Consider the following 15,102-nt stretch of genomic DNA (forward strand, 5'->3'; position numbering starts at 1 on the left):
CTGGGCCATGGTGTGCCCTCACCTGGAGTACTGCGTCCAGCACTGGTCGCCGTACATGAAGAAGGACACGGTGCTACTTGAAAGGGTCCAGAGAAGAGCGACTAAAATGGTTAAGGGGCTGGAGAAGTTGCCGTACAGTGAGAGATTAGAGAAACTGGGCCTCTTCTCCCTTGAAAAAGAGGAGACTGAGAGGGGACATGATCAAAACATTCAAGATACTGAAGGGAATAGACTTAGTAGATAAAGACAGACTGTTCACACTCTCCAAGGTAGGGAGAATGAGAGGGCACTCTCTAAAGTTCAAAGGGGATAGATTTCATAAAAGCGTAAGGAAGTTCTTCACCCAGAGAGTGGTGGAGAGCTGGGACGTTCTTATGGAGGCTGTTGTAGGGGAAAACACCCTCCAGGGTTTCAAGACTAAGCTGGACAAGTTCCTGCTAAACTGGGACGTACGCAGGTGAGACTGGACTCATTTAGAGCACTGGTCTTTGACCTGGGGCTACCGTGTGAGCGGATTGCTGGGCAGGATGGACTACTGGTCTGAACCAGCAGCGGCAATTCTTATGTTCTTATGAGAGAGACAAACAGAAAGACAGACAGACAGGGGGCCAGGGAGAGAGACTGACAGAAAGACAGACAGCGAGCAGGGAGACAGACAGACAGAAAGACAGGCAGACAGTGGGAGAGAGATAAAAGAAATAAAGATAGACAGTGGGAGGGAGACAGAAAGGAAGAAAGAGACAGGGACAGGAAGAGAGACATATATTCTAGCACCCGCTAATGTAATGGGCTTAAACACTGGTATCACATAAAATACAAACTATCAGTTTAACAGGGGATGCTGAAAAGTTCTCAGTCCAACCAAGCTCCTAAATTCTGTGGTTATTTTGCCACTGTAGATGAAAAGAGTGTTATCATAGTTTGTCAAGTGCCAATTTGCAGAAACAAAATTCTGTGTTTTTTTACATTGTTTCCAATCATTGATTGAATCATATCCATGCCATTCTCTTCTTGGTTGGATTGAGAACTATTCAGCACCCCCTCTATACAGCACTCTCCAACCGTTGTTCAGAGACATAGAAGTTTTAAGAGTTTTCACAGAAGTTCTTAGCTCCTGCTTCATCTTTCGAAACCTCCCCCTCCCCCCCAAAAAAAGGCAGCGTTGTATAGCCAGTATATGCTCCATTTTACGTTATTTTATTCTATATATTTTATATTCCTTCTAGCTATACAATTTTTAAAAATGCTTAAATCCCCCCTTCATTTTCAATTCAAAACTGCCCTTTCTCATCTTGCTTTTTTCCCTCCCCCCCAGGTGTTTGGCTTTTTTAATTCCTTCTCTCCTCCTCCCCCTCCCCCTCCAATCACTCTCTTTTCTTTCAGTAACTTTGGCCCGTTTCCTCTCCCTCTCCCATGTGACCCTGTACGGAATTTTTGTGAATGAAGCTCTGTAACTCTAAGGCCCCCAAAGGCAAAGCTCCGCCGCGAGTCTATGAATAAACACATCAATCAGATTGGAAAAACATGCACCCCCATTGGCTGCTGCGCCATGCTCCGCCCCCGCCCCTATGTTGCCCGGGGAACCAATCCTACCCCGTCGACTCGAGTCAGTCCTTTGAAAACTGTTGCTCAAATTACAAGGAAAGGTAGCCTGGATACTAAGCAATATCTGCCTGAATTTTTTTTCTTCTTTTTTTAAAGGCAAAGTCTGCCTGCTGGAGCCCTGTGAAGGTACTGGTAGTTTACCCGTCCTCCGTATATGTTGCTTACGCTCATTGCATAAGGTTTTTGGCTGGATAAACCTTGCACAACAGGCCAATACACTGTAAGAATTGTAGCAAGCAGGACAAGGAGATTGCTGTAGGGATGTGGGTGTTTGTTTTTTTTTTTTTACTGTAAGGTCTTGTGCAGGACGGCTCTGCAGCTGAATTAAATAGAAAGAATAATAAATATGACCGCAATAACACGGAATGTTCTTTTTTTTAGCGCATATGAAAAAATAGCACCAAGAATTCTTATTTAGCCACGCTTCAGCGCTATTTGATTCTGAATCTCTCAAGTCCTAGATATTTTCGGAACGGAAGGCTCCAGGATCCCTTGGAAACTTGAGACACGCTTGATGAGGATGATTTAGACCCCTTCCCCCACGGGGAGAGAGAAAGAGAGAGAGAGCACTTGTCCCTGCTCTGTTTGGTTTGTTTCCCCTCACCCCTCGTGCACGAATCCTGATCCGCCTCTACCCTCCTCCTCCCCCGGCCAGGTTCCAGTTTCTGTTACCCCGGAACCCCCTTTCGGTTTAGTTTAGTAATAACAAATGCACCGATAAATACACACAAACTGATTATTATTATTATGCTAAAATGTCAAGCTGCATGGCGTGCATACGGAGGGGAGGCGGAGGAGGTGGTAGCTCTGGTTTATTTGGGGGCACTTCCTGCAAAGGGTGGGGTACAGCCCTGGGGGGTCGAAGGACGGTGAACCCCAGGGTGAAAGGTGGGGGGGGGATAACTCAGATCTCTCCCCCCCCCCACCCCCGTTCCTATCAGAGGGCGAGAGGGAAGGCTGATTGACAGCCAGAAATCTGATCCAGTGAAAGAGACGGGGAGGGAGGGAGCCATCAGCTGAGACTGGAGGCCCCTGGAGGAGAAGCAGAGGAAAATCCACCGACTCGCAGCCCTCGTCAGCGCCGCTTTCAGCTTCCAAGGTGGGGGGGGGGAAGTGCTGGAAAATAATTCATGTTTTTATTATATTTGGAGAAAATATTTTTGCAGCCGATCGCTTTGTGTTACCGTCAGGTGAGTCTCCAGACGAAAGAAAAATAACTTGTTTTATCTTTTATATTTCTCAGAATGTTTTTTCTTCTTCTCGGTATTAGCAAAATATAGTGTAGATGAGCCGCTGCTAGAATATATATGCATGCATGTGTGTGTATATATCTATATCTCTATATATTAAAAAGGTGTCTCTGTTCTTACTCCAGTTAGGTACAAAACAAATCATGCTGATCGCCATTACTAGTTTTTGCTGGCGTTTCAGAGTCGGTACTGCTAGTTACATAAATCAGAGGGGGAATACGCCAGACCTGGGACTAAAATCTCTAGCTTCGCGTTTTCTGCGGCTGTTAAAAGGTGTTTTTAGATCCTAGATTTTTCTCTTTTTTTTTTTTATGAGTCTTACTGTAAATCCAGGTTAGGGCGGTGGAATCGGGTTTTATGAATGGGACTAGCGAAGGTTAATTATCTATGCAAATTCAAGCAGTTCATTCATGAATTTTTTTTTTTTTTCTAAAGCCATCTTGTTCTCTCCAGGTTGATAGCACTCCAGATCCTGAGGAAATATCTAGATAAATGCCCAGAACATACAATACTGCCACAAGATTTGCATAAAAGCTGAAGAAATGGATGGATTTTATGACCAGCAAGTGCCTTACACGGTCACCAATGTGAGTGATTTAAGTGAAAAGTTGATGGTTCTAAACTTAACTCTCGCCGCGTCCCTGTAAAGTGTCTTTATAGTCAGGCTGTTGTTTTGTAACCATTGTACAGTACTCTGTGATTCTTGGGCCAGGAGTCCTTATGGTAAACTAATGTAGCTTTTCTTTTTTTTTTTTTTTTAGTGCTTCATCTTTTCTAGAAGTGTTTTCACTTGTCAGTTTCAGAAGAGTCGATGCCACATAAAGGGCATCAATGTTAAAACACTGTTAGCATTGACTTATTAGGAATATCTGCCAATTCTGAGCTCTACCTGTGTGATTTAAGGGGCACATCATATTTTTTTTTATATGTTATTTCTATTGCTTATCTGTGTTCACATAGAAGGAAACCTCTGTAATAGACACAAACAGTTCTTGGAGGCTCATTTCATTAAAGGTTTCTTACTGAAAACACTTGGCATGCTTTAATTGCTTAAGTGCAAGTTTACCATTAGAATAGGAAAGGCAATCAGCCGCCTCAGTTTTGACAATATTAGATATCTCCAGTAAACTTGTAACTTGTTCAGTGTCAAAATAAGGCTTTGGAATCCTGTTTTTGAACTTTTTTTGATTTGGGCAAGGACCAGTCCTTGAAGTTCAGCATTGCTGTTTATATAGATAGCCATGGGCATTTTAAAAAAGTAATTGATATATCCTGTTTTTAGAATTCGCGTGGGAGAAACTGTAATGAGAGATCAACGAACCTCAGGAAAAGAAAATTCATTAGCAGGAACCTGGCCCATGATTCAGAAGGTGAGAGGGTTATACAGTTGTCCAAAGAGCTGTGACAAAGAGTTTCATATTTTCTTGAAGTGATATCTTTGTGTGAAAACATCCCGACAGCTATTTCTAAAATACATGTGATTGTTAAGCCCATCTCCCTGCTCCCAAGCGATTTATCCATTCATTTACATCTGCTCCCCCCCCCACCCCCAATATTATCCTAACTCATAGCCATGGATTGTTCTGTTTAGTCAATGAGGACATTGTGTCTTGCAGAAGTTGGTTTGTTTAACATTTGCTGCCTTATAGAGGCTGAATGTGACTTAAGCACTACTGTTACAAAAGGGCTCTGCAACCATTGATTGTAATTGCTGTTCTTTATTCTCCCGGTTCACTGGATTGTCTGGGCGCAGTTAGAAAAATGTGCTCATTTAGGAGTATATGAATACAGTCATATTCTGAAAGAGTACTTTTTTTTTTTTTTTTTCATTTTGCCTTACTGCCTGTGTTCACTTTTATTTTCAGAACTCTTCCAAGATCTGAGTCAGTTGCAGGAGACGTGGCTTGCAGAAGGTAAAGATAACCTCCTCCTCTTACCTTCTCTCCCTCCCTCCCTAAACAACCCTGAATGTCGAAAGGGGGGGGGGAACTGCAGAAAAAGAAAGAGTCCTGAACTTGGTGTCTTAATGTTCAGCCCAATTAATTGAGCTCTAAAAGAGCCACCTCATGTGTCATGCATACATTAGAGCCTCTGATGAGTTTGTCTTTGGGGACTCTGGGGCTGTTCTACCCAGTGTCATCACAAATTACCAGGAGAAATTGCTTCCAGCTCACAATCACATCTGCTTTTGGCAAGATCTAATGCTCCAAGACTTCAGGTTCTAAGCCTCAGTTCAGATTTTAATTGCCATTGATCAGGTTTGTATTATTGTACCTCAAGAGACTGCATATAGCCAGAAGTGGGCTTGCAGTTTACCTTCAGGCAGCACACATGATTCTTTGGTGTTCTGGTGGACTACTTCTCTGATGGCAGAAACGCGTTTCTCTGTGTTCATCAGGACGGGATGCTTCAAGATTTAAGTGCAAGCGTCTTCTTTCCATCTTGCTCACAGCATAGAAGTTTTGGTGTGTATCATATCCATAAGAAACAAATCTTTTTTTGTTTTTCCTTTCAGTGCTTTTTTTTTCTTTTTAGAATGGAATGCAACTTTTTATTTTCCTGTCTTCAAGTAATGTATTTGGTTATGTACAAGACTAATTATTGAATATAACAAATGTCTGTCCGCAGTGGTTATGTATTTAATATTTTCAAATTGCCTTCCATGATGCAATCTATAACAGGGTAGTTGAAAGTCATTGAAAGGAAATAAGAATGTAGATTATTTTATAAAGAATAAATAAGAATAAGATTACTTTATAAAGTGTTTCTGCATCTGCTTGCAAAGTAACATGCAGGAAATGTAGGTAAAAGTGAGTCCTTTTAGCAACCGGTAGACGTTCCTGCTCATTGAGGTCTAATGTGTTTAGACATTTCTTATGATTTTTTTTTTTTTAAATTTTTGTTTTGAAATCTAATGTATTCAAGAGTTCAGTTTAATTTTTTAAATACTTATGGTGCTCTGTGTTGAACTTGGAGGTGTAAGGTAGATTTTTTTTCTTTTGGTTTGACTCGAAGCTGTTCTCTGTTTGCGAGGTGCTCTGTGCTTTTGATTCCTGTATTATATATTTGATTCACAGAATTGTTGCTTTATATACTGGTGGATTTTTTTTTCCATATAGATGGAAATGTTGAAAGAATGGAATGTGGCTGTGCTTAATTGGATAAATAAGGAATTAGGTTTTGGTGAAGATAGTGGCCCAGAAACCCTAACTAAAAGTCTCATGTTTTCAGTTATTTTATGGTACAGTAATATAAATATCTGCTATTTCTGAAAATCTTCAGCAGATGGTCTAAAAGGTTTTAACTAATATGGTAAGAGTTTGGGTGACAGAGGCACAGTATTCTCTATCAGAAAATCCAGTGAAGTTCTTATCCCCCTCTGTTGGTTTGGCTATATTACAGGTTAGAAAGTTGGGTGATCTTGATGAGTCCCCCTCCTCTACCAATTTATTCGTTCATGAAATTTACTTTTTCCTTCCATTTTTACTGCTAGTGATAGCTTTTCGCTGCAGAAAAGAAGTAAAATGTATGAACTTTAATCCTCTGAATTCTTAGAAAACCAGCTGTGCCGTGTACCTAGTAAATCTGAAACTCCTGGAGATTAAGGAAGTGATGGTAAACTTGCTAAACACGGGTCTATCAGTAATTAAGTTCCTAAAACCGTAGCTTTTTGACTCTTTCCCTGTAACTTTCTTTTGTTTTGGATCAGACTTATGTGTCGCAATCCTTCTGTTATGCTTTCCTTAAACCTTTGAACTGACCTCACTTACAAGCTGTGGTCTAACTCATCAGGTTAGAAGTCATTTTAGATTTGCAGATTTACATATACAATAAGCAAAGCAGAGAAGGGAGGAGCCCTCTGTAAAATAATGTTTATAGATATCAAAAACTGTGCCCAGAAAATGATTCTAGGAACACAAAATTAATTTAATATTCTTGTCTGTATAAGGCTAAGCTCAATTATAAAGGCTGAATAGGGGAAAGTTGTTGGTGGGAATTATTCTGTTTCAGTTATAGGACACTTAAGGGTTCTTTTACTAACGACTTAGGGCTCCTTTTACAAAGGTGCGCTCAGCGTTTTAGCGCACGCTAACCACGCGCTAAATGCTAACGCGTGCATGTTAGTCTATGGATGCATTAGCGTTTAGCACGTGTATAGATTTAGTGCACGCTAAAAATTCTTAGTGCACCTTAGTAAAACAGGGGGGTTAGTGTGCCTTAAGTGCCATGCAGCCCATAAGTATACAATAGACTATATGACATTTAGCACACTCATTGTTGGTGCATGCTAAATCCATTAGCACACCTTAGTAAAAGAATCTCTTAGCCTTTAAAAACCTAGTTATACTACTACTACTACTTCTGATTTCTATAGCGCTGATAGGCATACACAGTGCTGTACAACAACCTATTTTAAGAGATGGTCCCCCCCTCAGTAGAGCTTACAATCTAAATGAACAGGCAATAGGACAAGTAGAGGATTAGGTCGTATCTTGGGGTGCTTAGGGTGAGAGGGTTATGAGTTAAATGCATTCTCAAATGGTGGGCTTTCACTCTGGATTTGAATAGTTCAGGGACAGAGCTTGACGTACTGACTCGGGCAATTTGTTCCGAGCATAAGGTGCAGCAATATACAAGAATGCCTCATTTGTGTTAGAAAAACAAAAGTTTTGAGGGCAAAAATAGAGCAGATTATGCTTTTTAATGGTTCCCTATTTTTAACTTTATATACCACTTATATCCTAAATGGTTTTAAATTCAGGTACTTTATCATATTTCCCTTTCTATCCCAGTGGGCTCAAACTCTATCTAGTGTACCTGGGACAATGGGGGGGGGGGGGGGGATTAAGTGACTTGCCCAGGGTCACAAGGAGCAATGAGGGATTTGAACCCACAACCTCAGGGTGCTGAGGCTGTAGCTCTAACCACTGCACCACACACTCTCTATTTATTTATTTAAAATATTTGTAACCTGCATATCCAACAATTATAAGTGGGTGCCAGCATTACATACATAATAAAATGGAAACAAACAATATACCTAGACCTGCCATCGGGCACGCAAAATATACAAAACAACATACAATCATTGACACAAAAATTAGCACGTTGAGTCTGGTCGTTTAATTTGGAGAATACTTTCAGGCTGTACAATCTTACATGAATACATATTTGTATTCACAGAGCAGTTTCAACAAAAGTTTGCAAACTGTCAGTACTTACAGAGTAGTAACGTAAAGAGTTGTTAGAGATGTTGCTGGTTGCAAGTCTGTGAAAGACCTTGGCTATGAAAGCAAGCTTAAAATTAGCCTTGCTTTTTAACCTCTGCCTGAGTTTGTTAGTGCATGTCCTTCTGCATTTTCTGAACCTGCGGTGCTTCCAGTTTGGCAGGTTAAGTGATGTTTGTTGCATTTATACTTTTCATTTTGTAGTCGGGGAAAGAAACGATGAAGGTTTTAGGTATCATGACAGTTAGGATGAGCCAGCGACCAGTTCAGAAATCCCCCACTCCCTGTTAGTAACCAGGTCAGACAATCCTCCTATTCCATGAGATAGCTAGCTTGGTTGTACTGTAGTGCACATGAAGAATGTTTTTCAAGAGCTGATGAAGAAGGCGTCATTGGTTTAGGAGGCGTAATTTTTTTTTTGGTCTGCATATTTTAAAGTTCAGCTGTTTTCTGAGAACATTCCTGCCAGCATATAAACAAATAGGGACAGCTTGGATTGCTGTTCTGGTCTAATGAATGCAGTAACTAAAGAGAGAATTTCCGGCTACACTCAGGAAGTGCATGCATGGACAAAGACCCTTCCTGAGTGGTGGCTTGCAAGGCAGGTAAACGTATTACACTTCTAGGGAAATTGTGCTTATGGCAGTTCTCCGTGTTACATGCAGTGTCTCAGACTTCTAATTTACCTGTTGTCCAAAGTTAAAGCTCAGACTGTTATCATAAGAGACAATCTCAAACGGAAAGGAATACCACAGGCCTTTATTCTTCTAGTGAAATTTTAAAATGAGTTAAAAACAAAACAAAACACCCCAAAAACAACAAAACCAAATGAGAACCTTAGTGTAGCTGATGGGGTGGGGAGCTTAAGTTTTATATTTAATACCAGTAGATCTGGCTGGCCCAAGATGGTGTCTTGTGTTGTGGAAACTGCCTCTCTGATTATAGTCCTTTGTATTTCCACATGGCATCCGCCGGGTAAATATAGCTCTATGAACTGAAAAAGTTTCCACTTTGTAGAAGAGGAAAGACGATAGAAATTGAAAGATAGATATTTGCAGTCAGCTTCCACTTTTGTTAGAGGTGAAGTTTCTTTCAACTAGTTAATGAGGAACACCAAACTGATTTAAGAATACATAATGCCAGTATTTATTTTCTGTTGTTCTAGTGTGTAATGGAATGCCATTTGGAGAACCTTGCTAAAGCTTTCACCACTTGATTCACTTAAGATTGTACGGCCTGGAAGTATTCTCCAAATTAAATAACCAAACTAACAGCTAACAGAACATTCATTGCCTTTTGACCAGGGGATATGTTAGAAAGCCAGATATTTTTCTTTCGTCTTGTTTCAGCATCATGAGTGTAACCGGTGTAGAATTTTTAAAAATACTGAGGGGGGCCATCAACAGTCTAAAAAGCCATATTGCTGTCTGTATTTCAAGGATCACAGATGATGATAATTTTATTTTTATATACCGGTTTTTATATAGCGGTTTACACAATAGGTACTCAGCATACAATATAATAATAACATCATACATAATAAAATTCTAAATAACTGATACAAGCATTAAAACTAATGAATAAGGAAAACGCAATATAAACTAAAATAAGTATAGATTAAAAGATTTAAAAAGTACATTATAACTACGAGATAATATAAAAATCACTAATACATGTTATAATGTTTAAATAAGTGGGTTTTAAGATCTTTTCAAAATTGATAATAAGTAAGAAACGGAGAAATAAGAAGATTTAGCTGGTGAGAGCTAAGGGCTCCTTTCACGAAGCCGCATTAGCGGCTTTATCGCACATACCTTTTTTAGCGCGTGCTGATCCCCGCGCTAGCCGAAAAACTACCGCCTGGCTCAAGAGGAGGCGGTAGCGGCTAGCGCGGCCAGCAAATTAGCGCGCGCTATTACGCCCATTAAACTGCTAACGCGGCTTCGTAAAAGGAGCCCGCCATGATTAGTTGAAGCACATATTACACTGGTGAACCGAGCAGGTCAAGCAAAAAGCTTTGTGTGGAGAAAGTCTTGCTGCATTTGTTGTTTTGAAATTGATTGGACAGGCTTTCATGTTGGACTCTGCACTGTACAGCAGTTCACTTTCCTTTCTGTGTCCTAAAGTGAGCTTATATGACTTTCATCCAAACAGTATCTCCGCACCTTCTTTTGACTGGGGGCATCTTTTTTTTTTTTTCCTTCCATTGTGTTATTATAACAATGTGAAAGTGAAGGCATTTTTTTCTTCTTGGATACAAATTACTCCAAAAAAGTGTGCTGAGTTTTTTACACAGTCTCTTGGATTGAGATTTTATATCGCTTGCCTGTCCAAATCTATGTTCAGGGTGACTTCCTGCTTGTACCTTCCTGTTAGTTCCATGTCAAAGTGTGCTTAACACTCTTAAGGGCTAGATTTGCTAATGTACAGTAATGTTTTTATGCATACTAATTGCATTAATTCAGGTTAGTAAATCCTAGTTCTAAGTACCTGAGGCAATCAAGGGTAATATGACTTGCCTAAGATCTTAAGTGCTTGCAAAGGCTTAGCCAAAAAAGGTACCACAGTGTATTTTATAAGGAGGTGTAATTGAAACATTGGTAAGGCTTGGTAAGAAAATAAGTGATATAGTAGTATTGTAGGTTGAGTGTGCATCTCTTGGAACTCTTTGCACACGCAGGGAAGATCTACTAAGTAATCATTTTTCCTAAGGAGACACAAAAGGTGCGGACCCTCAGTGTGTCGAGCCTATTACTTCTTAGCCACTCAGATTTATGCAACATTAGGGGCAGTGTTTTTTTATAGACCTGATGACCTCTGAAACACTTCTGTACCCCATTTTACTAGATATTTATAAGCTATATTAAGGCTGATTTTTTTTTCCCCCCCCCTTGTGTATGTTTGGACATGTGAAAGTCAATGCACTGAAAACTCTAGGAGTCTGCATGACCACCGGGAAAGTGAGCAGAGATAAGAATTTGGCCAGCGTTTCCCACACTTGGGTTTCGCTGCCAAACACATAATATTGCAGTTGAGCAGCTTTTCTTGTAATTGTGTCCAGTGTTTTCCCCCTTCTGTAATCCAAAAAGCCCAGGTCCTTTTTTGATTCTGAGATGCGCAAGGCACGTGATGGCCTAACTCGTACAGCGTTTTACTGGTGCAGAGCAAATAAGTGAGCCTCTTATTCTCTTTGCTCAATGACACAGTTAAATAATTCTGGACTACGGGACTTGAGTCTTTTCACATTTTGAAATGAGTTGTTTATTAAATTGGGAAATGTATTCAGCTTGCTTTACCGTGTGTTGACAGTATAATCTTCTTGTATTCTTCCCTGCTTTATGCCATGCACATTCTTTCGGATGTAAAGGCATTACCCTGCCCAAGGAACTCCCAGAAAAGCTAACTTTTTTTTCAGTAAAAGGTTAGGGAAGAGGGGAGGTTGTGAGACAAGTGCTCCGAATGAAACAGTCTCCATTTTCCATCTTTGTGGAACTTTGGCCCTACCAGGTGCACTTTGCTGGTACGTGGTGGTTAATTTTCAAGCCTCATCCACATTTCTTATAACTTTTATGTAACCCTAAAAAATACTGGGGGAAAATAACGATGCGGTAACAATACTGCTTTCTTATTCTGCATTCACTGAAGTTGCTCGAAAAGAGCAGTTATTTAAGGCAACAAAATTAACTTGAATTGCAGTTATTTGGAGCCCCAAATTTTTTCTGATCGGAACAAAATTCTGTGAAATCGCCTTAGAGGAAGACATGATATGTTGCTATTCTAGATAAAGGACAACAGAGAACTGAAAACATCATTTTAACTTGAATGCTTGATTGTGGTTTTTTTAATTTTTTGCATTCACATTTTCTTGAGTTGGATGTTTTTGTCTTTGAGCAAAGGCTGCAGAGTGTGAGGAGTTAAACCTGAGTGCCTTTCCTGTGCTTTTAACTTGTAATTTATTATATTCGTTGCGTTGTGGATTTGGACGAAGTAAGCGGGATCGTGGTGTTTGTACAGCGAGTTCAAGTTTACTTTGCTGCAGCTTTCTGGAAGGGTGTGACATGAAAAGACTGTGGTTGGACCACATGGTAAATGCTGGACTATGTTTTTGTGAATGGAGGCAGAACTCCAATTCTGACTGCTTGTCTTGAGAAATTGCTTAGGAGATCAGCTGTCTCATTCACTGGCAGAAAGAATGACTCATACATCTTCTGCCTTGTTTGGCTCCGGGTCATTGTTACAGTGCATAGAGCTGGTTTTAATTAAAATGTTAACTCTTAGCATTCTGGGGCTCTGCAGCCAACTGGGATTTTTTTTTTTTTTTAGGGAAACACATTAACATCTTCCCCATATCAAATGGCTTGTTGGCTCTCACCACTCTTTTCCTTTGGCTGATGTCAGTTTTAGCAGCTTGGCATTGCATAAAATGCACATTTTTGTTTTGAATATCCTGGATACAGTTTTCTGTTTATTGAAGAGATCTGAATTGTCTTGGGTTGCTTTGAAATCGGCAGGTAGATTTTTTGTAACTGCTTCCACAATGTCTCCGCTAATAATAAATGGAAAGTGGATGGCAGGGTGTGGGGTGGAAACAGGAAACCTTTCATTTTAACTCCAAATAGGGATCATAATTTGCGATCATAATTTGCTACAGCCTCAGCACCCTGAGGTTGTGGGTTCAAAAAAAGGGGAAATCCAACGTGGTCTGCAGTAGAACAAAGAGCAAGCAGAAAACAACAAACTGCAGATAATGTACAAATGCAGGTGTTGTATAAATGCAGTAACATATACAACCTTATAGCCAACCAAGGGACCCGACACAGTCCGTGTTTCGGATAACACGCCTTCCTCAGGGGTCCTTGGTGGTTAAGGTATAAGACAAACCGCATAAGAGGTATCAAACAAACGCCAATATTGAACAAATATGGTCAAGTGAGTCCTCCACTGCTGTTGCGTAGGACTCGCTTGACCATATTTGTTCAACATTGGCGTTTGTTTGATATCTTTTATGCGGTTTGTCTTATACCTTAACCACCATGGACCCCTGAGGAAGGCGTGTTATCCGAAACTCGGACCGTGTCGGGTCCCTTGGTTGGCTATAAGGTTGTATATGTTACTGCATTTTTATTAATAAACAACGCCTGCATCTTGTACATTATCTGCTGTTGTGGGTTCACTCCCACACTGGTCCTTATGACCCTGGGCAAGTCACTTAGGGGTCCTTTCACTAAGGCGCGCTAGCTGTTTTAGCACTCTCTAAATGCTAACGTGTCCATTATAGTCTAAATATAGTCTAACGGCTAGCGCGCCTTAGTAAAAGGACCCCTTAATCTCCCCATTGCCCCAGGTACATTAGATAAGATTTTGAACCCGCAGGGACAGACAGGGAAAAATGCTTTGAGTACCTGAATAAATTCATGTAAATCATTCTGAGCTCCCTTGAGAGAATGGTATAGAAAATTGAATGACTAAAATCAAGTCTGGGTTTGTTTAATTTTTTTTTTAATGATAACTTTTTAATATGCTCTTTGCAAAATTGATTTATTCTCAGTTTTGGAGGTTTGCTGATATTTGGGGAGCACATCTCTGCAAGAAAGTTGAGCAGGAGATGAAAATAAACCCCTGGATCCTGGAACTGTTTGTACTCAAGTTATTCGGCACTTAATGTAGCTTTTCTCCTCTGGACCATTCTGTGAGCTTTGGGAGCGGGGAATTAGAGAAACTGTAGGGAGTAATCTCAGCTGTAAGGAAAAACTGAAAGTGCAGAATCCCTACCTCTTCAGGCCAGAGACGCAATGGCAACTTGTCTATTAAGGTGGAAGGAGCTGATAGAACCGCTCTTGTTATTACCAATAAAATCCACATGACTAATCTCCTTGAAAGAACTTTATTGGCCTTTTGGTATCTCTTTTTTTCCCCCCTTTAATTAAGTAGCATGAAGAAAATATTTTTATTTTATGGCAAGATCATTTCAGTTATGGTTTATAACAGCCTGTTCGATGGAGTGGAAATATGTTGAGTTCATTTATCCATATTGCACTCTGATATATTTTTCAGTAATGTCTATGTCTAGTCACTGAATGTAAAGAACCTGCATCTTTTTTTTGCTAAATTATGGCATCTAATAATGTGTTGTCAAAACTAACCAGGAAAAGAAGTGAATAATTGATTTATTCTCAGTTTTGGAGGTTTGCTGATATTTAGGGAGCACATCTCTGCAAGAAAATTGAGTATATATATGTATCAATAATAATAAAATGCTAGAGGCGCATGCGCTCTTGAAAATTTGTGAGCACTGGCGCCCTGAGGTGTGCTTCTGTGGCAACATTCTAAACCTCAGGGCGCATGCGGGGGCTGGAGGCGCGCGACTGTGCTCTCTCTCTCCCCTAACCTCCCGGCTCTAGCAGCGTAGGCAGCAGTATAAACACGCTGTTTCGCGGCCTTCTACTGCCGATTTCCTCTGCCGCGTCTCTGATGACATCATCGGAGACAGACGCGGCAGAGGAAATCGGCAGTAGAAGGCCGCGAAGCAGCGTGTTTAAAGTGCTGCCTACGCGGCTGGAGCCCCGAGGTTTGTTGGCGGTGGGAGGGTCAGGAGCAGGCCGGATGGAACAGGACAACGGCAGTAAAAGAAGGGGGAGGGGCCGAACGGAGCAGGGAAGAGAAGGGAAGAGAAGGGAAAGGGGGGTGGGGGAAAATGCTGCTACTGTTTCTGCACAGGAAAGGGGGGGATAGGAGGGAAATGCTGTTGCTGCTGCAAAGGGAAGTGGGATGGAAATGCTGCTGCACAGGAAAATGGGGAAAAATGACAGACAGACAGCGGGAGGGAGGGAGATAGAAAGAAAGACACAGGGGCAGGGAGAGGAACAGAAAGACAGACAGAGAAAGGGGGCCAGAGAGAGAGTCAGCGGGAGAGGGAAAGGGGGCTGCTTTGGGGGAGGGGTGTGCTTGGGGCAAACAGCTTTGCTCTGGGGGGGAAGACAGAAGGGGCCATGGAGAGACAGGGAGAGGGAAAGGGGGCT

General features: G+C 41.0%; 1 protein-coding gene across 5 annotated transcripts in view; it reads left to right on the plus strand.

Annotated features, from left to right (window-relative positions):
• Window positions 1-1,601: 1,601 nt before the first annotated feature.
• The window catches only part of ETV1 (ETS variant transcription factor 1), a 167,238-nt gene continuing 153,737 nt past the window's right edge, over window positions 1,602-15,102 (plus strand). For 2 of the 5 annotated variants that reach the window (XM_033930995.1, XM_033930999.1), the window contains exons 1-4: window positions 1,602-1,731; window positions 3,309-3,442; window positions 4,138-4,225; window positions 4,721-4,768. In XM_033930995.1, the coding sequence (XP_033786886.1) occupies window positions 3,398-3,442; window positions 4,138-4,225; window positions 4,721-4,768 (181 nt within the window). In that variant the 5' untranslated portion in view covers window positions 1,602-1,731; window positions 3,309-3,397. Of the gene's footprint in view, window positions 1,732-2,560; window positions 2,796-3,290; window positions 3,443-4,137; window positions 4,226-4,720; window positions 4,769-15,102 lie in introns of those variants that run through there. The other 3 variants (XM_033930997.1, XM_033930996.1, XM_033930998.1) reach the window with 3 other exon arrangements.

This window comes from Geotrypetes seraphini, chromosome 2, assembly GCF_902459505.1.
Source record: "Geotrypetes seraphini chromosome 2, aGeoSer1.1, whole genome shotgun sequence".
NCBI classification, from domain to species: domain Eukaryota; kingdom Metazoa; phylum Chordata; class Amphibia; order Gymnophiona; family Dermophiidae; genus Geotrypetes; species Geotrypetes seraphini.